This window comes from Anolis sagrei, chromosome 11 (assembly GCF_037176765.1).
Source record: "Anolis sagrei isolate rAnoSag1 chromosome 11, rAnoSag1.mat, whole genome shotgun sequence".
Lineage (NCBI taxonomy): Eukaryota > Metazoa > Chordata > Lepidosauria > Squamata > Dactyloidae > Anolis > Anolis sagrei.
In genome coordinates this window covers 10,428,464-10,451,366 of record NC_090031.1, presented here as the reverse complement: position 1 = coordinate 10,451,366, position 22,903 = coordinate 10,428,464, and the positions used below count along the sequence as shown (strand labels likewise).

The 22,903-nt window shown below is 47.0% G+C and overlaps 1 protein-coding gene across 2 annotated transcripts in view; it reads left to right on the top strand.

Moving 5' to 3' along the window:
- The first annotated feature begins 375 nt into the window (after positions 1-375).
- Positions 376-22,903, top strand: part of TNFSF15 (TNF superfamily member 15) — a 60,066-nt gene continuing 37,538 nt past the window's right edge. For both annotated transcript variants that reach the window (XM_060757326.2, XM_060757325.2), the window contains exons 1-2: positions 376-705; positions 21,588-21,654. In XM_060757326.2, coding sequence (XP_060613309.2) covers positions 565-705; positions 21,588-21,654 — 208 coding nt within the window. In that variant the 5' untranslated portion in view covers positions 376-564. The remainder of the gene's footprint in view (positions 706-21,587; positions 21,655-22,903) is intronic.

Sequence of the window (22,903 nt, the reverse complement as noted above, 5' to 3'; positions counted from 1 at the left end):
AGTAAATAAATAAGACCATCAGAAATGGGGTCTTTGGGCGACCCCTCTGAAACCCTCTCCCACCCATCCCAGGGGTTGAGTAAAGCTGCTCTAGGCCCTCCCACCTCACCTTTCCCTTCATCCAGCCTTCCTCAACAAGGACTGAAGGCGACTTTCTCTGCTGGCCTCCAACTGTGCATAGGTTTCATCCTCTGGGATGTGTGTAGGTGAGAGCAGAAACACTTTCTCCCAAAACCCTGTTCCGGTTTCAACCTGGAAGCCGGTTTCCCCCCGCTCCTCCTTTCTCTCCTCCTCCTTCTCTGGGTCTCTTCCATTCAGCGTGGATCCCTCCCATTCCTCCCCCCCCCCCTCTCTCTCTCTCCCCCTCCCTTCCTGCTTTCGAGAGCGACGAGCCTTCTCTCCTTTCGTTTTTCCTTCCGCTCTTCCCTCTTGCCCGGCTGCCTTGCTCTTCTCCCTCCTCTTTTCTACCCATTGGAGGCGGAGTGTGTCTGACAACACGGTATAAAAGATGCCAGGTCCACGCAGGACTTGCGGCATCCACGCCGCGCTGTCCAAGAGACATCCATGGAGGTCCACCACAGGACCCGAGCTGAACTCCGACAGATGCGCTGCCTGGTGGGACTCTGCCTCTTCGTCACCTTGCTTCTCAGCTTGCCTGTCCTCTACCTTCTCAAACGGAGCGCGGGACAGAACCTGGATGGAGAGGTAAGATGATTTGGGAGGGGACCTGAGGAGGAGAGGATCATAGAAGCATGGAATCAGAGAATCCTAGAGTTGGAAGAGACCTGGTGGGCCCCAGGAAGAAGACTAACTGTCCTCCAGCTTGGCTGGATGAACTTCCAGAATGGGCTTGGAGACTGATGTTATAGGGTGTCCTTTCTAACCCAACAATTCATAGAATCCTAGAGTTGGAGAGGACCTGGTGGGCCCCAGGAAGAAGACTAAGGGTCCTCCAGCTTGGCTGGATGAACTTCTTCCAGGCCCCAGGAAGAAGACTAAGGGTCCTCCAGCTTGGCTGGATGAACTTCCAGAATGGGTTTGGAGACTGATATTATAGGGTGTCCTTTCTAAGCCAACAATTCATAGAATCCTAGAGTTGGAGGGGACCTAATGGGCCCCAGGAAGAAGACTAAGGGTCCTCCAGCTTAGCTGGATGAACTTCCAGAACGGGCTTGGAGACTTATGTTATAGGGTGCCCTTTCTAAGCCAAAAATTCATAGAATCCTAAAGTTGGAGGAGACCTGGTGGGTCCCAGGAAGAAGACTAAGAGTACTCCAGCTTGGCTGGATGAACTTCTTCCAGGCCCCAGGAAGAAGACTAAGGGTCCTACAGCTTGGCTGGATGAACTTCTTCCAGGCCCCAGGAAGAAGACTAAGGGTCCTCCAGCTTGGCTGGATGAACTTCTTCCAGGCCCCAGGAAGAAGACTAAGGGTCCTCCAGCTTGGCTGGATGAACTTCCAGAATGGGCTTGGAGACTGATGTTATAGGGTGTCCTTTCTAACCCAACAATTCATAGAATCCTAGAGTTGGAGGAGACCTGGTGGGCCCCAGGAAGAAGACTAAGGATCCTCCAGCTTGGCTGGATGAACTTCTTCCAGGCCCCAGGAAGAAGACTAAGGGTCCTCCAGCTTGGCTGGATGAACTTCCAGAATGGGTTTGGAGACTGATATTATAGGGTGTCCTTTCTAAGCCAACAATTCATAGAATCCTAGAGTTGGAGGGGACCTAATGGGCCCCAGGAAGAAGACTAAGGGTCCTCCAGCTTAGCTGGATGAACTTCCAGAACGGGCTTGGAGACTTATGTTATAGGGTGCCCTTTCTAAGCCAAAAATTCATAGAATCCTAAAGTTGGAGGAGACCTGGTGGGTCCCAGGAAGAAGACTAAGAGTACTCCAGCTTGGCTGGATGAACTTCTTCCAGGCCCCAGGAAGAAGACTAAGGGTCCTCCAGCTTGGCTGGATGAACTTCTTCCAGGCCCCAGGAAGAAGACTAAGGGTCCTCCAGCTTGGCTGGATGAACTTCTTCCAGGCCCCAGGAAGAAGACTAAGGGTCCTCCAGCTTGGCTGGATGAACTTCCAGAATGGGCTTGGAGACTGATGTTATAGGGTGTCCTTTCTAACCCAACAATTCATAGAATCCTAGAGTTGGAGGAGACCTGGTGGGCCCCAGGAAGAAGACTAAGGGTCCTCCAGCTTGGCTGGATGAACTTCTTCCAGGCCCCAGGAAGAAGACTAAGGGTCCTCCAGCTTGGCTGGATGAACTTCCAGAACGGGCTTGGAGACTTATATTATAGGGTGCCCTTTCTAAGCCAAAAATTCATAGAATCCTAAAGTTGGAGGAGACCTAGCGGGTCCCAGGAAGAAGACTAAGAGTACTCCAGCTTGGGTCCTCCAGTTCAGCTGGATGAAATTCCAGAATAGGCTTGGAGACTTATGTTATAGGGTGACCATTTCTAAGCCAACAATTCATAGAATCCTAGAGTTGGAGGAGACCTGGTGGGCCCCAGGATGAAGACTTAGGGTCCTTCAGCTTGGTTCCTCCAGCTTGGCTGGATGAAATTCCAGAATAGGCTTGGAGACTTATGTTATAGGGTGACCCTTTCTAACCCACAATTCATAGAATCCTGGAGTTGGAGGAGACCTGGTGGGCCCCAGGAAGAAGAATTTGGGTCCTCCAGCTTGGCTGGATGAAATTCCAGAATAGGCTTGGTGACTTATGTTATAGGGTGACCCTTTTCTAACCCAACAATTCATAGAATCCTGGAGTTGGAGGAGACCTGGCGGGCCTCAGGAAAAAAGACTTAGGGTCCTCAGGCTTGGGTCCTCCAGCTTGGCTGGATGAAATTCTAGAATAGGCTTGGATACTTATGTTATAGGGTGACCCTTTCTATCCCAACAATTCATAGAATCCTGGAGTTGGAGGAGACCTGGTGGGCCCCAGGAAAGTAGATGAAGGGTCCTCCAGCTTGGCTGGTTGGAGTTTCAGAACAGGCTTGGAGGCTTATGTTATAGGGTGTCCTTTCTAAGCCAACATTTGACCTGGTGGGCCCCAGGAAGAAGACTAAGGGACCTCAAGCTTGGCTGGTTTGAGTTTCAGAACAGGCTTGGAGACAGGGTGTTCTTTCTAACCCTATGAGCTTGGAAAATCATAGAATCATAGAGTTGGAGAAGACCTGGTGGGGCATCCAGTCCAACTCCATCCTGCCAAGAGGGTTGGGAAGGGCAAAGCTCTGCAATTTGATGGCTCTCCAGGTAGAAGACTAAGACTCTTCCAGCTTGGCTGGATGGACTTCCAGAATGAGCTTGGAGATTTATGTTATAGGGTGTCCTTTCTAAGCCAACAATTCATAGAATCCTAGAGTTGGAGGAGACCTGGTGGGCTGCAAGAAGAAGACTTAGGGTCCTCCAGCTTGGGTGGATGAACTCCAGAATAGGCTTGGAGACTTATGTTATAGGGTGATCCTTTCTAACCCAATAATTCATAGACTCCTGGAGTTGGAAGAGACCTGGTGGGCCCCAGGAAGAAGACTAAGGGTCCTCCAGCTTGGGTCCTCCAGCTTGGCTGGATGGGTGTCCTTTCTAACCCAACAATTCATAGAATCCTAGAGTTGGAGGAGACGTGGTGGGCCCCAGGAAGAAGACTAATGGACCTCAACCTTGACTTGTTGGAGTTTCAGAACAGGCTTGGAGACAGGGTGTTCATTCTAACCCTATGGGCTTGTAGAATCATAGAGTCATAGAGTTCAAGACTTATGCTATAAGGTGTCTGTCCAACCCAACAATTCATAGAATCATAGAGTTGGAGAAGACCTGGTGGGCCATCCAGTCCAACTCCATACTGCCAAGAAGCTTTCCAAGGGCAAAGCTCTGCAATTTGATGGCTCTCCAGGTAGAAGACTAAGACTCCTCCAGCTTGGATGGATGGACTTCCAGAATGGGCTAGGACACTTATGTTATAGGGTGTCCTTTCTAATCCAACAATTCATAGAATCCTAATCTTGGAGGAGACCTGTTGGGCACCAGGAAGAAGACTAAGCGTCCTCCAGCTTGGCTGGATGAACTTCCAGAATGGGCTTGGAGACTTATGCCATAGGGGCTCCTTTCTTTCCCAACAATTCATAGAATCCTGGAGTTGGAGGGGACCTTGGAGGCCATCCAGTCCAACCCCATTCTGTCAAGAAGGTTGCCAAGAGGGTGGGGAAGGGCAAAGTTTTGAGATTTGATGACTCCCTAGGAAGAAAACTAAGGAAGTTCTCCAACTTGGCTGGATAGACTTCCAGAACAACCTTGGAGACTTATGTTGCAGGGTGTTCATTCTAACCCTATGGGCTTGGAGGGTTGGGAAGGGAAAGTTTTGGGATTTGATGACTCCTTAGGAAGAAAACTAAGGAACTCCTCCAACTTGGCTGGATGGACTTCCAGAACGGGCTTGGAGACTTTTGTTATAGGGTATCCTTTCTAACCCAACAATTCATAGAATCGTGAAGTTGGAAGAGACCTGATTGGCCCCAGGGAGAAGACTAAGGGTCCTCAGGATTGGCTGGATGGATTTCCAGAATCAGCTTGAAGACATATGCTATAGGGTGTCCCTTCTAACCCAACAATTCATAGAATCCTAGAGTAGGAAGAGACCTCAGAGGCCATCCAGTCCAACCCCATTCTGCCGAAAAGGCTGCCAAGAGGATTGAGAAGGGCAAAGCTTTGGGATTTGATGACTTCCCAGGAAGAAAACTAAGGGCCCTCCAGCTTGGCTGGATGGACTTCCAGAAGAGGCTAGGAGACTTATGTTATAGGGTGTCCTTCCTAACCCAACAATTTATAGAATCCTAGATTTGGGGGAGACGTGGTGGGCCCCAGGAAGAAGACTAAGAGTCTTCCAGCTTGGCTGGATGGACTTCCAGAACGGGCTTGGAGACTTATGTTATAGGGGGTCCTTTCTAACCCGACAATTCATAGAATCCTAGAGTTGGAGGAGACCTGGTGGTCCAACCCCATCCTGCCAAGAAGCTTGCCAAGAGGGTTGGGAAGGGCAAAACTCTGCAATTTCATTGCTCTCCAGGAAGAAGACTAAGACTTCTCCAACTTGACTGGATGAACTTCCAGAACGGGCTTGGAGACATGTTATAGGGTGTCCTTTATAACCCAACAATTCATAGAATCCTAGAGTTGGAAGAGATCTGGTGGACCCCAGGAAGAAGACTAGGGGTCCTCAAGTTTGGCAGGATGGACTTCCAGAACAGGCTTGGAGACATGTTATAGGGTGTCCTTTCTAACCCAACAATTCATAGAATCCTAGAGTTGGAAGATACCTGATTGGCCCCAGGAAGAAGACTAGGGGTCCTCCAGCTTGGCTGGATGGACTTCCAGAATGGGCTTAGAGACATGTTATAGGGTGTCCTTTCTAACCCAACAATTCATAGAATCCTAGAGTTGGAAAAGACCTGATGGGCCCCAGGAAGAAGACTAAGGGACCTCAAGCTTGGCTGGATGGATTTGCAGAACAAGCTTGAAGACTTGTGCTATAGGGCAGTGGTTCTCAACCTATGGGTCCCCAGGTGTTTTGGCCTACAACTCCCAGAAATCCCAGCCATTTTACCAGCTCTTAGGGTTTATGGGAGTTGAAGGCCAAAACATCTGGGGACCCACAGGTTAAGAACCACTGCTATAGGGTCTCCTTTCTAACCCGACAATTCATAGAATCCTAGAGTAGGAAGAGATCTCGTAGGCCATCCGGTCCTACCTCATTCTGCCAAGAAGGTTGCTAAGAGGGTTGGGATGGGCAAACCTCTGCAATTTGATGACTCCCCAGGTAGAAAAGGAAGAGTCCTCCAGCTTTGCTGGATGGACTTCCAGACCAGCCTTGGAGACTTATGTTACAGAGTGTCCTCTCTAATCCGACAATTCATAGAATCGCTCCTCATTCTCCTTGTTCTCTAGACCCTTGATCATTTGAGTCCCCCTCCTCTGGACACATTCCAGCTTAGAGTTCACCGAGTGTGTGTGTAGTGTGGTGTGCAGGTTGGGAAAGCGTGAGCACCTGCAGCCAAGCATCTCGTCCTCCAATGAGAGTGTGTGTGGCATGGCGTGCAGAGTCAGAAAGCATGTGTGCCTGCAGCCTACTCTTTCTCTAGAGTAAGAGGCACTTGGCTGCAGGCATTACAGGCACACATACTTTCTGACTCTGCACGCCATGCCACACACACTATCCTTGGAGAAAGAGACACTTGGCTGCAGGTTCTCATGCTTTCCCAGCCTGCACACCACGCTACACACGCACTCTGTGAACTCTAAACTGGAATAACTCCATGTGTAGTGTGCCGAACCAGAAAGCGTGCACGCCTGCCCTTGCCTGCAGCTGAGTGCCTCTTTCTCTAGAGCAGTGGTTCTCAACCTTCCTAATGCCGTGACCCCTTAATACAGTCCCTCGTGTTGTGGTGACCCCCAACCATAATATTGTTTTCATTGCTACTTCATCACAGTCATTTTACTACTGTTATAAATCATAATATAAACATCTGATATGCAGGATGCATTTTCATTCACTGGACCAAACTGGGCACAAACACCCAATACACCCAAATGTGAATGCTAGTGGGGTTGGGGGAGGATTGATTTTGTAATTTGGGAGTTGTGGTTGCTGGGATTTATAGTTCACTTATAATCAAAGAGCATTCTGAACTCCACCAGCGATGGATTTGAACCAAACTTGTCTCCCATGACTTGGCACATAGGACTCCCATGACCAACAGAAAACACTAGAAGGGTTTGGTGGGCATTGAGCTTGAGTTTGGGAGTTGTAGTTCACCTATATCAAGAGAGCACTGTGGACTCATGCAATGGTAGATACGGAACAAACTTGGCATGAATACTCAATATGCCCAAATGTGAACACTGGTGGATTCTGGGGGAAATAGATCTTGACCTTTGGGAGTTGTAGTTGCTGGGATTTATAGTTCATTACAATCAAAGAACATTCTGAACTCCACCAATGATAGAATTGGCCCAAACTTCCCACATGGAATCCCCATGACCATCAGAAAATACTGTGTTTTCTTATGGTCTTTGGCGACCCCTCTGATACCCCCTCGCGACCCCCTCAGGGGTCCCGACCCCCAGGTTGAGAAACACTGCTCTAGAGTATTACTTTTTTACTCTACTGTATGTACTTTTTAATTCTGTTTAAATGTGGTTTAAAGTGTATGTAGTTAAGACATCAAATGACTGCCTGGTTGTAAGCCGCCTTGAGTCACCTTCGGGTTTGAGAAAGGCAGGACAGAATATCATAAATACACAATAAATAAGTGGCACTCGGCTGCAGGCACTGGCTTTCTGGGCCTTCTTTCCAAGAAGAGTGTGTGTGTGGTGTGGCATGCAGGTCCAGAAAGTGTGTGTGTCTGCAGTGCCTTACTCTAGAATAGTGTTTCTCAACCTGGGGGTTGGGACCCCTTGGGGGAGTCACCAAAGACCATCAGAAAACACAGTAATTTCTATTGGTCATGGGGGTTCTGTGTGGGAAGTTTGACCCAATTCTATGGTTGGTGGGGTTCAGAATGCTCTTTGATTGTAGTTGAACTATAAATTCCAGCAACTACAAATCCCAAATGTCAAGGTCTATTTCCCCCAAACTCCACCAGTGTTCACATTTGGGCATATTGAGTATTCGTGGCAAGTTTGGTTCAGACCCATCATTGTTTGAGACCACACTGCTCTCTGGATGTAGGTGAACTACAACTCCCAAACTCCAAAACCCACCAATCCCTTCCAGTATTTTCTGTTGCTCATGGGAGTTCTGTGTGCGAAGTTTGGTACAATTCCATCATTGGTGGAGTTCGGAATGCTCTTTGGTTGTAGGTGAACTATAAATCCCAGCCACTACAACTCCCAAATGACAAAATCAACCCCACCCCCAACCCCACCAGTATTCAAATGTGGGCGTATCAGGTATTTGTGCCAAATTTGGTCCAGTAAATGAAAATACATCCTGCATATCAGATATTTACACTACGATTCATAACAATAGCAAAATTACAGTTATGAAGTAGCAGCGAAAATAGTGTTATGGTTGGGGGTCACCACAACATGAGGAACTATATTAAGGGGTCACAGCATTAGGAAGGTTGAGAAACACTGCTCTAAAAAAAAAAAGGCCCTCAGTTGCATGCACGCATGCTTTCTGGGCCTGTACACCATACCGCACACGCACTCTGAATTTTTCAGCCTCTGGTTGTTCTACTAGAACAGGGTTTCTGAACCTGGGGGTTGGGACCCCTGGGGGGGTCGCAAGGAGGTGTCAGAGGGGTCACTGAAGACCATCAGAAAATACAGTATTTTCTGTTGGTCAAGGGGGTTTTGTGTGTCAAGTTTGGTTCAATTCCATTGTTGGTGGAGTTCAGAAAACTCTTTGATTGTACGCAAACTATAAATCCCAGTAATTACAAATCCCGAAAGTCAATGTCTATTTTCCCCAAACTCCACCAGAGTTCACATTTGGGCATATGGAGTATTCGTGCCAAGTTTGGTCCAGATCCTCCATTGTTTGAGTCCACGGTGCTCTCTGGATGTAGGTGAACTACAACTCCAAAACTCAAGGTCAATGCCCACCAAACTCTGCCAGTATTTTCTGTTGGTCATGGGAGTTATGTGTGCCATATCTGGTTCAATTCCATCATTGGTGGAGTTCAGGATGCTTTTTAATTGTAGGTGAACTATAAATCCCAGAAACTACAACTCCCAAATGACAAATTTATTTATTTATTTATTTATTTATTTATTTCGAGGTTTTATATACCGACCCTCTCACCTTCAAAGAGGGATTCGGACCGGTTCACAACATGTGTTAACATACAAAAAATATACAATAACAACACAATGCCACTTCATTACACGATTAAAATATCAGCAACCATACACATTAAAATATTAACATCCTAGTTAAAAGAGCCAAATCGTCCAACACCATCACAATCACATTCATCATCCTCCTTTCATGTGGGCAAAGAATTAAATCAGTTGTCAAATGCCGCGTTCCACAACCAGGTCTTTGTTAGTTTCCTGAACGTCATGAGGGAGGGGGCAGTTCTAATCTCTAATGGCAGGGAGTTCCAAAGTCGAGGGGCCACCATCGAGAAGGCCCTGTCCCTCGTCCCCACCAGCCGTGCTTGTGCAGGCGGAGGGACCGAGAGCAGGGCCCCTCCAGACGATCTTAGTGGTCTTGATGGTTCGTAGGGGAGAATACGTTCGGAGAGGTAAACAGGGCCGGAGTCGTTTAGGGCTTTATAGGTTAACACCAGCACTTTGAATTGTGCTCGGAAGCTAATCGGCAGCCAGTGGAGTTCGAGTAACAGCGGAGTGGTGTGCTCCCTGTATCCCGCACCCGTTAGTAATCTGGCTGCCGCGCGTTGTACTTGCTGCAGCTTCCGGGCAGTCTTCAGAGGCAACCCCACGTAGAGAGCGTTGCAGTAATCTAAGCGGGATGTAACCAAAGCGTGTACTACCGTGGCCAAGTCAGCCCTCCCAAGGTACGGACGCAGCTGGCGCACAAGTTTTAATTGTGCGAATGCTCCCCTGACCACCGCTGAAACCTGGGGTTCCAGGCTCAGCGATGAATCCAGGAGAACTCCCAGACTGCGTACCTGTGCTTTTAGGGGGAGTGTGACCCCGTCCAACACAGGCTGTAACCCCGTACCCTGTTCGGTCTTACGACTGACCAGGAGTACCTCTGTCTTGTCTGGATTTAGTTTCAATCTGTTGTCCCTCATCCAGTCCGTGACAGCGGCCAAGCACCGGTTCATGACCTGAACAGCCTCCTTAGTGGCAGGTGGAAATGAGTGATAGAGTTGGACATCATCTGCGTACAGATGACATCGCACCCCAAAACTCCGGATGATCTCTCCCAACGGCTTCATGTATATGTTAAACAACATAGGGGACAGTATTGAGCCCTGCGGGACTCCACAGTACAATGGCCGAGGAGTCGAGCAGGAGTCCCCTAGTGACACCTTCTGGGAGCGACCCTCGAGAAAGGACCGGAGCCACTGCAAGGCAGTACCCCCGAGACCCATTCCCGCGAGGCGTCCCAGAAGGATACCGTGGTCGACGGTATCGAAGGCCGAAGAGAGGTCCAGCAGAACTAACAGGGACACACTCCCCCTGTCCAGTTCCCGGCGCAGATCATCAACTAAGGCGACCAAGGCTGTCTCAGTACCATGTCCCGGCCTAAAGCCAGACTGTGACGGATCTAGATAGTCCGTGTCCACCAGGAATTCCTGGAGTTGCGAGGCCACCACACGTTCCAGGACTTTGCCCAAGTAGGGGAGATTGGAGACTGGCCGAAAGTTGACGAATTGAGTGGGGTCTAGTGATGGTTTTTTCAACAGCGGTTTGATGACAGCTTGTTTTAAGCTGGCTGGAATCTTGCCTTCCCGAAGGGAGGCATTAACCACCACCTTTACCCACTCTGCCAAACCCCCTCTGGCTTCTTTTACCAGCCAGGAAGGGCAGGGGTCTAGGATGCATGTGGTGGGCCTCGCCTCTCCCAGAACCCTGATGACCTCGTCGAGTTGAACAGATCGAAACGAATCCAACAAAACTGGACAAGCAGATGCTTGAGTTACATCCTCAGAGACTGCAGTTAATGTGGTGTCAAAGCCCACGCGGATCAAAGCGACTTTGTCCGCAAAGTACTGAGCAAATGCTTCACAGCGCGCTGTCGAGTCGTCAGGGGACCCACTCAAGGTGGGATTCAACAACCCTCTGACTACTCGGAACAGCTCTGCCGGACGGTTCCTTGCGGACGCAATATTGGCCGAGTAGAAAGCATTTTGCGCGGCCTCTATTGCCGCGCCATACGCCCTTAGATAGAGGCGTAGGCGTGTTCGGTTTGACTCGCTGGGCTGTTTCCTCCACACGCTCTCTAGCCACCTCTTTGTTCGCTTTAGCTCCACCAGCTCCTCGTTGAACCAAGGGGCTGGTTTCGCTCGGCGACTTAAGAGGGGGCGCTCCGGAGCAATCGTGTCTATTGCCCTAGTCAACTCCCTATTCCAGTGAGCGACCAGGGCATCGACAGAATCACCATCCAAGGCAGCGGAAACATCCCCAAGAGCCATCAGGAGTCCTTCTGGATCCATAAGCCTCCTGGGGCGGACCATCTTAATGGGTCCACCACCCCTGCGGAGGTTAGAAGTTGCAGCAAGTCTAAACTTGATCAGGTGGTGGTCAGTCCATGGCAAAGGGGAGATTGATAACTCCTCCACACCGCCACCTTCTTCCCAGCCCTGACAGAAGACCAAGTCAAGTGTGTGTCCAGCACAGTGGGTAGGGCCAGATATTAATTGGGACAGCCCCATAGTTGCCATGGAAGCCATGAAGTCCTGAGCCGCTCCTGAAAGAGTGGTCTCTGCATGGACATTGAAGTCCCCCAGCACTACAAGCCGCCGGGACTCCAATGCCAGGCCCGAGACCAACTCTGCAAGCTCAGGTAGGGCGGCCGTGGTGCAGCGGGGTGGTCGGTACACCAACAACAGCCCTATTCTGTCCCGGTCTCCTAGCCTCAGGTGGACACATTCAAACAAGGTCGACTGTAAGGCCGGGCCCCTGACCAAGGAGATGGAATCTTTATAGACTATTGCAACTCCGCCTCCCCGCCCCCCGGATCTCGGTTGGTGTTGCACGGCATAACCTGGTGGGCAAAGCTGGGTGAGATTAACCCCTCCAGCCTCGTCCAACCAGGTCTCCGTGATGCACGCCAGGTCTGCCTTTTCATCCAGGATTAAATCCTGAATGGTTGATGTTTTACCATTTACAGACCTGGCGTTCAACAGCACCACCTTTAATCCGGGAGGACCGTCTACCTTGGAACCCAAGTTTACCATGTCGGGAGGACATTTTGGAATTTTTCTTAAGGTTTGCTCACGAATTGGCCGAATTGGTTTTTTAACTCTCCCTTTCCCGTATCTCCCCCTCCCCATCATCACCTCAATGGGGGCCCCCCAAGCACCGGAACTCCCTCCCTCCCTCCCCCCTCTATCATTCTCCATATCCTGGTAGTTCACTAGTGCGCTATTATATGATATGTCAATAGCCCTGGCGGTTGTTAAACCATCATTTCCGCCATTGTTGTAGTTCAATTCCTCCGCCTTATAAAACCATCTCCAATTTTCCCGGCCATTTGACCATTGTTGGGAGTGATTATATAATACACGATGTAAAGTGCAAATGCAAAATTAAAGTGACCGCACAATAGCACCATTGACATTAGTAACTAACAGAGATCTCACCGTTAATTAAAGTGCTGGAGTGCTAACAAGTCATCTTTCATAACAGTGCAATGAGGGATTAGACTACAGAGGTATTCCTACACAGTGCAATTCTTATTGGCAAGAAGTTGGCAGATTGGCAGTGTAATTGACATTAAGTAGGGGCATAGGAAAAAGTGCCAGGTGCAAATCACAGTAGCTTGAGAGATATTCGCAGCAGGACCTCGGGCTCCAGGAGGGAGCCGTATAGTTCCTCTACTGATGCCTTCAGTCAATCTGCAGCTGTTGACAGTCTTCTCTGCACATAGGTGGAACAGTAGCACCAAACACACAATAACCCCCCTAGAGCCACTGCCCAGGATGGAGTACGGCTGTACTACTGGAGGTTGGAATATATTCCTGTTTGTTGGGTGGATGGAAGGGCAACTGACCCTTGGCAAGCCGAGGGTGTCTATAATGACAGTTGGCAACTGGCGACTGGTCTCAAACAAACAGTAAGCAGTAAAAAAGCAGCTCCACAATTACACCACAACCAAGCCAGGATGGATAGCAAGCCCGCAGCCGCCACCGCACATTAGGGGGTCCTGGAGGACTGCACAAGAAGTTCTTAACTGCAGATGGAGCACACTGTCACAGCCACAATAGTACAGCACCACCAGTCGTCGTAGGTATTGCAGCCCGACCAGTTGGCCTCTAGCTGCTGCAGACAACCCCGCCGGCTGCAGTAGGTGGTCGCCGGTCCTCAACCAGTGCAGGCTCCAAGGGGGGAAAACTCTATCACCAGTCTTAACTGGAAATGGAGATGGACAGTCGGATGGCAGCAAGTTAAGATGGTGGGATGGTCAATGCTAGTCCTTTCAGGAGTGGAGATGGAAGACGCGATGACAGTGGAGATGGAAGACGCGATGACAGGCGTCTCAGATGGTGAGATGGTGAGTCACACCCCACTGGAGGAGGCCTGGGCTGCTGGCTACTCACAAGGAGTCCTGGGAGCAGGCTGGAGATCTTTATTGCCCCTTCACAGCAAGCACAGCAGACTCAGTCCCTGGCAGGCCTGTGGGCTCAGCTTTATAGATGTAGAGGCCTCCTTGCAGATTGCTGAGTCACACCCCACTGGAGGAGGCCTGGGCTGCTGGCTACTCACAAGGAGTCCTGGGAGCAGGCTGGAGATCTTTATTGCCCCTTACAGCAGCACAGCAGACTCAGTCACTCAGTGACTCCCCCCAACCCCACCAGTATTCAGGGGTGTATCGGGCATTTGTAATTTTATGGTCGAGGGTCACCACTACATGAGGAACTATATTAAGGGGTCATGGCATGAGAAAGGTTGAGAACCACTGTACTAGAATCCCCAGAGCCAGTCCCAAAAAAAGGGTGGTGGGAGTGGTGTGCCGTCGCGCCTGGGGGCTATAGCTCTTAATGAAAGAGGCATGGACATGACATCTTTCCCCAGGGGATTGCTTCTTGCCCTCCTTTAGGAAACTGGAACTCTCAAAGACCCAAAACACTGTAGATAACTCAAAATAAGTTTTATTGATCACAAAGAGTTATTTCTTTAAAGCAATGAGCTGGAAACTTCAGAGGGGTGAAGGAAAATATACATTACAGTTAGTCCTGGGTCCAAGGAGTTTGAAGCTGAGAAGCTTTTCCAAGTTTCCTCTTTCCTCAATGGCTTTCCTCAACCCCAGTTCAAATGACCTATGTCTGAAGACTCAGGATCTTCCTCTGGTGCCAAAAGAACCGGTTTGAAGGCGCTTGAGATTTCCAACGTCATTCAGTTTGGTCTGAACATGAAGCATAAGTCTCAAGGGTAAAAAATCTCAGAATTGGTGCTGAGAGGTAATTTAATCAGGGGCTTTTAGAGCCAAGTCTCTTACTCCAGCTTGTCCAACTTGTCCAACGAGCAGCGGCCAGGATGTTAACTGATGCTCCCTACAGAGAGAGGTCAACCCTCCTGTTCAGGGAGCTCCACTGGCTGCCGTTTTATCTTCCGAGCCCAATTTAAGGTGCAGGTGCTTACCTACAAAGCCCTGAACAGTTTGGGACCAGCCTACCTGCGTGACCGCATCTCCGTATACGAACCCACAGGATCACTCCGATCATCTGGAGAGGCCCTGCTCGTGATCCCGCCTGCGTCGCAAGCACGCTTGGTGGGGACACGAGACAGGGCTTTTTCCGTGGTGGCCCCCCGTCTCTGGAACACTCTCCCCAAAGATCTTAGACAGGCCCCTACATTGGCTGTCTTCAGAAAGAATCTGAAGACCTGGCTGTTCCGATGTGCCTTTCCAGATTAGGAAATCTCCAATACCAAGTCCCAGAAGCACTTTATTAGAATTAAGATTGCCACACACTGCACACTGCACTTGCCCTATAATCCCCACATATCACCTGTCACATCAGCACTTTTAATCCTGTACCCTTGACTCTGGCCCGGCCTAGTTTTATCTTGTTGATGTATTGTTTATTGCTTGTGGTTTTGTTGTTTTAATACTGCTTTAATTGTTTTAATTTGCTTTAAGTGTACTGTTATGTTGTGTATTGAGGCCTTGGCCTTTGTAAGCCACATCGAGTCCTTCGGGAGATGCTAGCGGGGTACAAACAAAGATTATTATTATTATTATTATTATTATTATTATTATTATTATTATTATTACTCACGCCCATCTGATAGAAACTCTGATGTCAGGATGAAAAAGGAAAAGCAATCCCCTCCTCCAGGAAGAGGTGGAGCCAAACAATACTGATTGACAGCTATAAATAACCAATCACTCCAACTATACATAAACAGGGTAAAAAGGCAGGATTAAGTATGACAGTTTAAATCTTGCAACTAACAGTTCTACACATAGGTGGTGCCACTCGCGCCATCATAAGTGGAGTTGTAGGACTAGGTGAGCAGGCTGTCTGGGGATACTGAGAGCTTTAGTGCCAACCTATCCAAGCTCTGATGTAGCACTGTTGTAGTGAAATGGAACCAGCGTCACACACATTATCAACAATGTTTTCTTGGGTGAATACAGTGAGTGTTGATACTCATGTCCGACTTCCCGTCACAACACTGCAGATCATGAAACATGTTGCAGAAACACCAATGAAAGCAATGTGTCTGAGTGAAGGTCACACAGGGAGCGTGGTTATACATTAACCCAACGGAAGGAAGGTTTTCATTCATGCCCTGCAGATCCGGAGATGCAACACTGGTGGCATCATCGTAGTGGGAGGAGAAGTGTTTACCTGGGCTTCTCGCCAAGCTTAAAGGGGTGGGAATGTGTTGGCGAGACCTTCCTTGCACAATGCACACTTCCGAGTCTGTCGTCACTCAACTCATTCAATGCCAAGGAAGAAAGAGGGAGGATTAACTATTATAAGAGTTATGCACCCTCTTAATAAACACTGCTATGTGGATAGGAGCCGTGTGTCTATAGTGGCACTTCTTGCAAGCAAGTATATACTGTATTGTCGAAAGCTTTCATGGCTGGAATCACTGGGTTGTTGTAGGTTTTTTCGGGCTATGTGGCCATGTTCTAGAGGCATTTTCTCCTGACATTTCACCTGCATCTACGGCAAGAAACCTCGGAGGTAGTGAGGTCTGTTGGAACTAGGAAAAAGGGGTTTATATATCTCTGGAATGACCAGGGTGTAAATATATGTGTATGCGTGCATGTATGTGTGCATGTGTATATTTGTGTGTGCTTGTGTGTATATATGTGTGTGTGTATGTGTATATGTATATGAGTGTATATGTATATATTAGGGCTGGGCGGTTTCGTTTCGTAAATTCGTAATTCGTTAAAAATCCGTTATTTTTTTTATAACGAAGCGATAACGAACCATTCTGGAGCAACTAAAAAACGAAACGAATTTTTAAATTCGTTTCGTAATTGTTTCGAATTCATTTTGTATTCGTTTCGTTATCGTTTTGAAATTGTTTTGTTATTATTTCCGCATGTCTGGGGCAAGTTTTATAGTTGTTGTTTGTTTAATCAGTGAAAAAAAATTATAAATATCACACCAACAGTCAACAACAGAGGGAGAGGGAAGCTTCAGAAGTTCCCCCTGTTCCATTTGGAGGTTTTTTAGTGTATTGCGCGGTCGCGTCCGCCATTAACGAATCGATTAGTTATTGTTTTGAAATTGTTTCGTTATTGTTTCGTATTGTTTTGTAATTTACGAAATTTTGTAAATATCAAACTTTTTAAAAGAAAAATTTCGGAATTCTTTTAAAAATCGAAACGCAAACCCCCCCAAAAAACGAATCGATTTTAGAAACAAATTTTCCGTGGTTGCCCAGCCCTAGTATATATAGTTTATTTTGGGGGGTTTAAAGTCCGTTCTGCTGGGTTCTTTGTGTGTTTTTAGGGGTGATGAACACTCATTGGCTTGATAGGTGTATTGTGTCCAAATTTGGTGTCAGTTCGTCCAGTGGTTTTTGAGTTATGTTAATCTCACAAACAAACATTACATTTTTATTTATATAAATACTAGTTGTTCCCCGCCACACATTGCTGTAGCCCAGTCTGTTTATATGTGTTTTGTGTGTATATATGTGTGTGTATATATTTGTGTATATGTGTGTTTGCATATATATGTGTGTGTGTGTGTGGTTTTACGCATGCATTGTAATGTAATTTTTGTTTTGTTTTTTGGCTTTTTAAGTCTCTTCTGTGGTGTTTTTCAGTGTTTTTATGAGTGATGGTCAGTTGTTGGCCTGATAGGTATCTTTTGTTCAAATTTGGTGTCAATTCACCCAGTGGTTTTTGAGTTATGTTAATCCCACAAATGAACATTACATTTTTATTTATATAGATATGAATATATAATTACAAATTAGTGTGATGGCATGAGTGGCGCCCCCTGTATGTAGAACTTTAATTTGAAAAGGTTTAAACTGTGTAACATGCCCCAACTTGTCTGTTTTCTCTAAAAATGTATAGTTGGATTGCTTGGTTATTTATAGCTGTCAATCAAAGTTGTTTGCACCAGTTGAATTGCTTCCTCAGCTCAATTGTTTGGCCCCACCTCTTCCTACAAGAGGAGGGCAGTGTTTCTTTCTTCATTCTACCATCAAACTTTCTATCAGATAGACATGTGAAAGAGACTTGGCTCTAAAGCCCTTAATTAAGTTACATCTCATCACCAATTCTAAGGTTTTTACCCTTGGGACTCATACTTCCTGTCCAGATCGCCCTGGACAACGTTGAGGAGACCCAAGCACCTTCAAACCGGTCCTTTGGCATCAAAAGGAAGACTCTGTGCCTTCAACATAGGCCATTGGACTGGGGGTTGTGTTTGTTCCAACTTTCACAGCCATTGAGAAAGAGGGACCTGGAAAAGCTTCTCAGCTGCGAAATCTCCTTGGACCCAAGACAACCAGAGACTGTAATGTATATTTCCTTTACCCCCTATGAAACTTCCAGCTTATTGCCTTAAAGGGATAACTCTTTGTGAACAATAAAACCTATTTTGAGTTATCCACAGTGTTTTGGTCCTTGGGAGTTCCAGTTTCCTAAAGGAGGACAAGAAGCAATCCCCTGGGGGAAAGATGTCACGTCTATGCCTCTTTCACTAAGAGTTTTATAGCCCCCAGGCGCGACGGCATAATTAGTTTCCAGTTTCCAAAATATATAGTTGGTTCCTGGACCTCCTTCTGGATTGTTAGACCCAATAGTTTCTACTGGATTCTCATTCTCTCTCTCTCATGCACACATACATCATTCATTTTGGGTCTTCCTACAACTTCTTGAATCACTCCAAAAACATGACAGGAGGTGTGAAAAAGCCTAAAATCACTGCGATTGGTATGAGATCAGTTTTGTTTGGTTGCCTATGGTCACAATCTTTTTCCCTCTTTCACTCCTTACTCCTGCAAGAACCAGATACTTCGTCCCATGTCCGATGTTGTAGGAGGAAAGGGAGTCATCGTTTTCTTAGCCCGCTCTAGAAGATATTTGGCACAACCCTGTACGGCGTCTCTCAATATAAACAGTCACTCACTAATATCTCATCGTCAGCCAGTCCGGGATCCAAGCCAATGAAAATTCAAACAACAACAATGCAGGGGTCTTTCAGGAGTCATAGTCAGTAGTCCATTCGAAAGGTCCTCACCAAAACATCCAAGTCTATGAGTAATCTAAAATTCCAAAGTCAAGGTCCAAAACACAATAAGGCACGCAATATCATCAGATGGAGCTCCAAGCTGTAGCACGTTCCAAACGTTGCTCCCAGCAAAGACCAAATCCAAACTTGAGTTCAGAGTAGAGCAACTGCTTTGGGAGACAGTGATCGGGTATCCGGACAGCGTAGCTGGTCCAGCGGAGCTGATGGCAGAGGACCATTGCTTCAATGCTGGTGGTCTTTGCTTCTTCCAGCACGCTGACGTTTGTCCGCCTGTCTTCCCAAGAGATTTGCAGGATTTTCCAGAGGCAACACTGATGGAATCGTTCCAGAAGTTGCATGTGACGTCTGTAGACAGTCCATGTTTCGCAGGCGTATAGCAGGGTTGGGAGGACAATAGCTTTATAAACAAGCACCTTGGTATCCCTACGGATGTCCCAGTCCTCAAACACTCTCTGCTTCATTCGGAAAAATACTGCACTTGCAGAGCTCAGGCAGATAAAATAATAAATATCATAAATATAATAATAACAGGGTAAAATAATAAATAACGTTGACTCGAGTATAATTCAAGGGGGGCTTTTTCAACCTATAAAAAGGGCTGAAAAACTCAGCTTATACTCAAGTATATACGGTAATTGTGTCATAAGTCCCCAGCGAATGGGTCCAATGCCTCTGACGCTGCTGTCCATTGAGTCCAAAAGCTGACTATTGTCCATGATGACAGGATTAAGTGGTCTGTTCCTGGGAAAGGGGAAATGGCATTTTGGATGACGGGGTAAGACCTCCTGGCGTCCTGGAGGACTGCCGGATGACGAATGCTTCCATTATGTCCAAGTGACTACAACAAAGGATGGGTGGTCCTGTGAATGGATCCTGTCATTCTTTGCACAGTCAGCGTAATGGAACCAATAGAGAGGGATTGTCTCTGGAGATGATGGGTGCTTGAGTCCTTTGCGTTGAGATGATGCCCAGGAAATAGCTGTGGAGAGTTCCTACATCATGAGGTTCTGGCAAAAGGCCACCAAGGTTGTCATCGGTGGCTTCGTTCTCCAAAAGGAGGTTTTATATCAAGACATAAAATCTATATAAATAAAAATATAATGTTAGTTTGTGGGATTAACGTAACTCAAAAACCACTGGCCGAAATGACACCAAATTTGGACACAATTCACCTATCAGGCCAATGAGTGACCATCACTCATAAAAACACTGGGAAACAGAGCAGAAGAGACTTAAAAAGCCAAAAACACCCACAAATATTACATTACAACACATGTTCAAAACCACACACACACACACACATATGCAAACACACACACACATATATATATATACACATAGACACATATATAAATATATACACATATATCCACACACAAAACGCATATACACAGACTGGGCCACAGCAACACATGGCAGGGGACGGCTAGTCTATATAAATAAAAATGTAATGTTCGTTTGTGGGATTAACATAACTCAAAAACCACTGGACGAATTGACACCAAATTTGGAAACAATACACCTATCGGGCCAATGAGTGATCATCACTCATAAAAACACTGAAAAACACAGCAGAAGGGACTTAAAAACCAAAAAAAGCAAAAAGATGCTATAGCGCATGTGCAAACAGAACACACAATAGCATATCCACTCTCTTCCGGACTACAGCTCCCAGCATCCCCAAGACCAGACCCTTTAGGAGAAGAGGATGGTCCATGCCTTCGTCACCTCCAGATTGGATTACTGTAATGCAGTCTACGTGGGGCTGCCCTTGAAAACGGCTTGGAAATTCCAACTGGTTCAACGAGCGGCAGCCAGATTGCTAACTGGAGCTCCTTACAGGGAGCGGTCAACCCTCCTGTTTATGGAGCTCCATTGGCTGCCGTTCATTTACCGGTCCCAATTCAAGGTGTAGGTGCTTACCTACAAAGCCCTAAACGGTTTGGAACCCGCCTACCTGTGTGATCACATCTCTGTGTACGAACTCGCACAATCTCTTCGATCACCTGGAGAGGGCCTGCTCGCGCTCCCACCACCATCACAAGCACAATTGATGGGGACGAGGGAGAGGGCCTTCTCGGTGGTGGCCCCTCGACTCTGGAACTCACTCGCCAGGGACATTAGGCAAGCCCCCACTCTGGCAGTCTTTAGGAGGAGCCTGAAAATGTGGCTGTTTCAGTGTGCCTTCCCAGAATAAGGAAACTCCTTAGATTGACTGCACATTTCTTCCCTCTCCAAAACCTCCATCCCAATTACATGTTACCTGCAGCACTGCTGGTCACAGCTGACCTCCAGCTGGAGTTCTCAAGGGCCAGGGCTTCCCAGTTCTCAGTGTCTATGCCAGAGTTTTTAAGGTTGGCTTTGAGCCCATCTTTCAATCTGATTATTTTAAAAAAAATATTTTTTAAAAAAATCAGCATTATTTTTTTAAAAAAATTATTATTACATTTGGCCCAGCCATAGGTTTTTAAATGCGTTGTGTTATTGGTTTGTTTGGTTTTTTGCTTATTTTGCTTATGAGTTTATGTATTGTTTTGTATTATTGCTGTTATTGTTTATTGTTGTGTTGTGGGCTCGGCCTCATGTAGGCCGCACCGAGTCCCTCGGGAGATGGTAGCGGGGTACAAATAAAGTATTATTATTATTATTATTATTATTATTATTATTATCCAAATGCACAGCTTCCAAGCTGCAAGCTTTCTTCTCCTTGGATTTCTTTGAGAGCATCCCAATCCCTGCATATTTCCAATTTCCTATTCCTGGACTGCAACTCCCAGCAATCCTCCAGATAGATAGATTAGATAGGTAGGTAGATAGATCGATCAGGATGACTTCTGGGAGTTGCAGTCCAAGAATAAATAGAGAAGGAAGAAAGGGGGAAAAGAAGAAAGGAAAGGAAAGGGGGGAAGGAAGGGAAGAGGAAGAGAAGAAAGGAAGGAGAGAAGGGAAAAAAAGAGAGAAAGAAGGAGAGAAAGGGGGAGGGAAGGTTGGTCACAGCAATGCATGTCCAGTTCAGCTAGTATAACATATATCTATCAGTTCTCTGAATATACCTGTTGAGGAGCATTGACATAACTAAGTCTTAATTTATTGTCTTTCAATTGTGGGTACAGAGAGCAACTTCACAGGTCAGGAGAAGCCTTTGTGTGATTTATGTGCTGGATTTAGCTACTGTTTCTTGGGATACAAAAAGCATTTATGTGTTTCCCTCTTTCAGGTGCCAACTGGAAAGATGCCAGAAGCGCAAAGGCTGGGCGCTCATGATCGTAACTGCAGCGATTGTAGTAAGTATGTTTTACTAACTGTTTACCTTAACGCAGGCACATAGGAAAGAATAGATCTTTCCACATCCCTCTGTGTATTGCGCCCACAGAATCCTTCCTGTGGCTACTGACATTCCCAAAGCAAAACCTTTGCAGGACATACCGGTAGTGCAGTGGGTTAAACTGCTGAGCTGCTGAACGTGTTGATTGAAAGGTCACATGTTTGAATCCATGGAGCGCTGTGAGCTCCCGATGTCAGCCCCAGCTTCTCCAACCTAGCAGTTCAAAAACATGCAAATGTGAGTAGATCAATAGGTGTTCTGTCGCGGCTGGGCCTGTAACAGCTGTCTTTTCTATAGGATGTATACTTTAAGCCCAGCGGGAAGCCGGGGCGCCTCAAAGAGAGGTTCTCAGGGATTTTTCTGAAGTGATGGTCTTTAGAGTCTTTAATGATACAACAAAGTCTTTATTATGGAACAAACAACAAATCTTCAATGGTTCAAACAACACTTCAAGGCTTTCTTAGTCTAGTCCTCAATGGACTGGTACCTGACTTTGATTAACTGTACTTTCTCTGTAAGAAAAAAACCCTTTTTAACCTCTCCCATGCTGTTTACTATCTATGCCTCATCGATGTGGGACCTACTACCGATTCCAAATGCGCCTGGGTATTGAGTAGACCTACCAGCCGAGGCTTGTAGATATTTCAGCTGGAGTTCAGTGGATCTGTAATGCTGTCCTCCCTCCAAGAATTGTTTGAAACTTCAGGGCTGTTTTCCCTCTGATTGCTGTGAGGCCGAGAGGCTGTGAGCTCTCAGCCAGAGCCTTGGGACCTTTTCCCTGGAAATTCCATTTCTGTTTCCCCGGATGTTCTTGGGAAAAGAAGCTTTTCTACGGGACGAGCTGGTCTACGTCCTATAGTTTAACTTCCTTATGAGAGACTGCACAAGAAAATGGCTCCTTTCCCTCCCAGAGCCCTGAACAAGGGGCAGAACCAAAGCTTAATTATGATGGACAGGAGGCCTGCCCTATGACTGCAAACAGATAACAGAAAGAAAATAAAGTTGGAGCTCCTGGTACAGCCGTAACAGCAAAATAGCTACCGTTCCAGCAGGAAGGTAAGGGCGCTCCATGCAGTCATGCTGGCTGCATGGCCTTGGAGTTGTCTATGGACATTACTGACTCTTCAGGTTAGAAATGGAGATGAACACCAACCCCCAGAGTCGGACACAACTGTACTTAATATCAGGGAAAAACCTTTATCTTTACT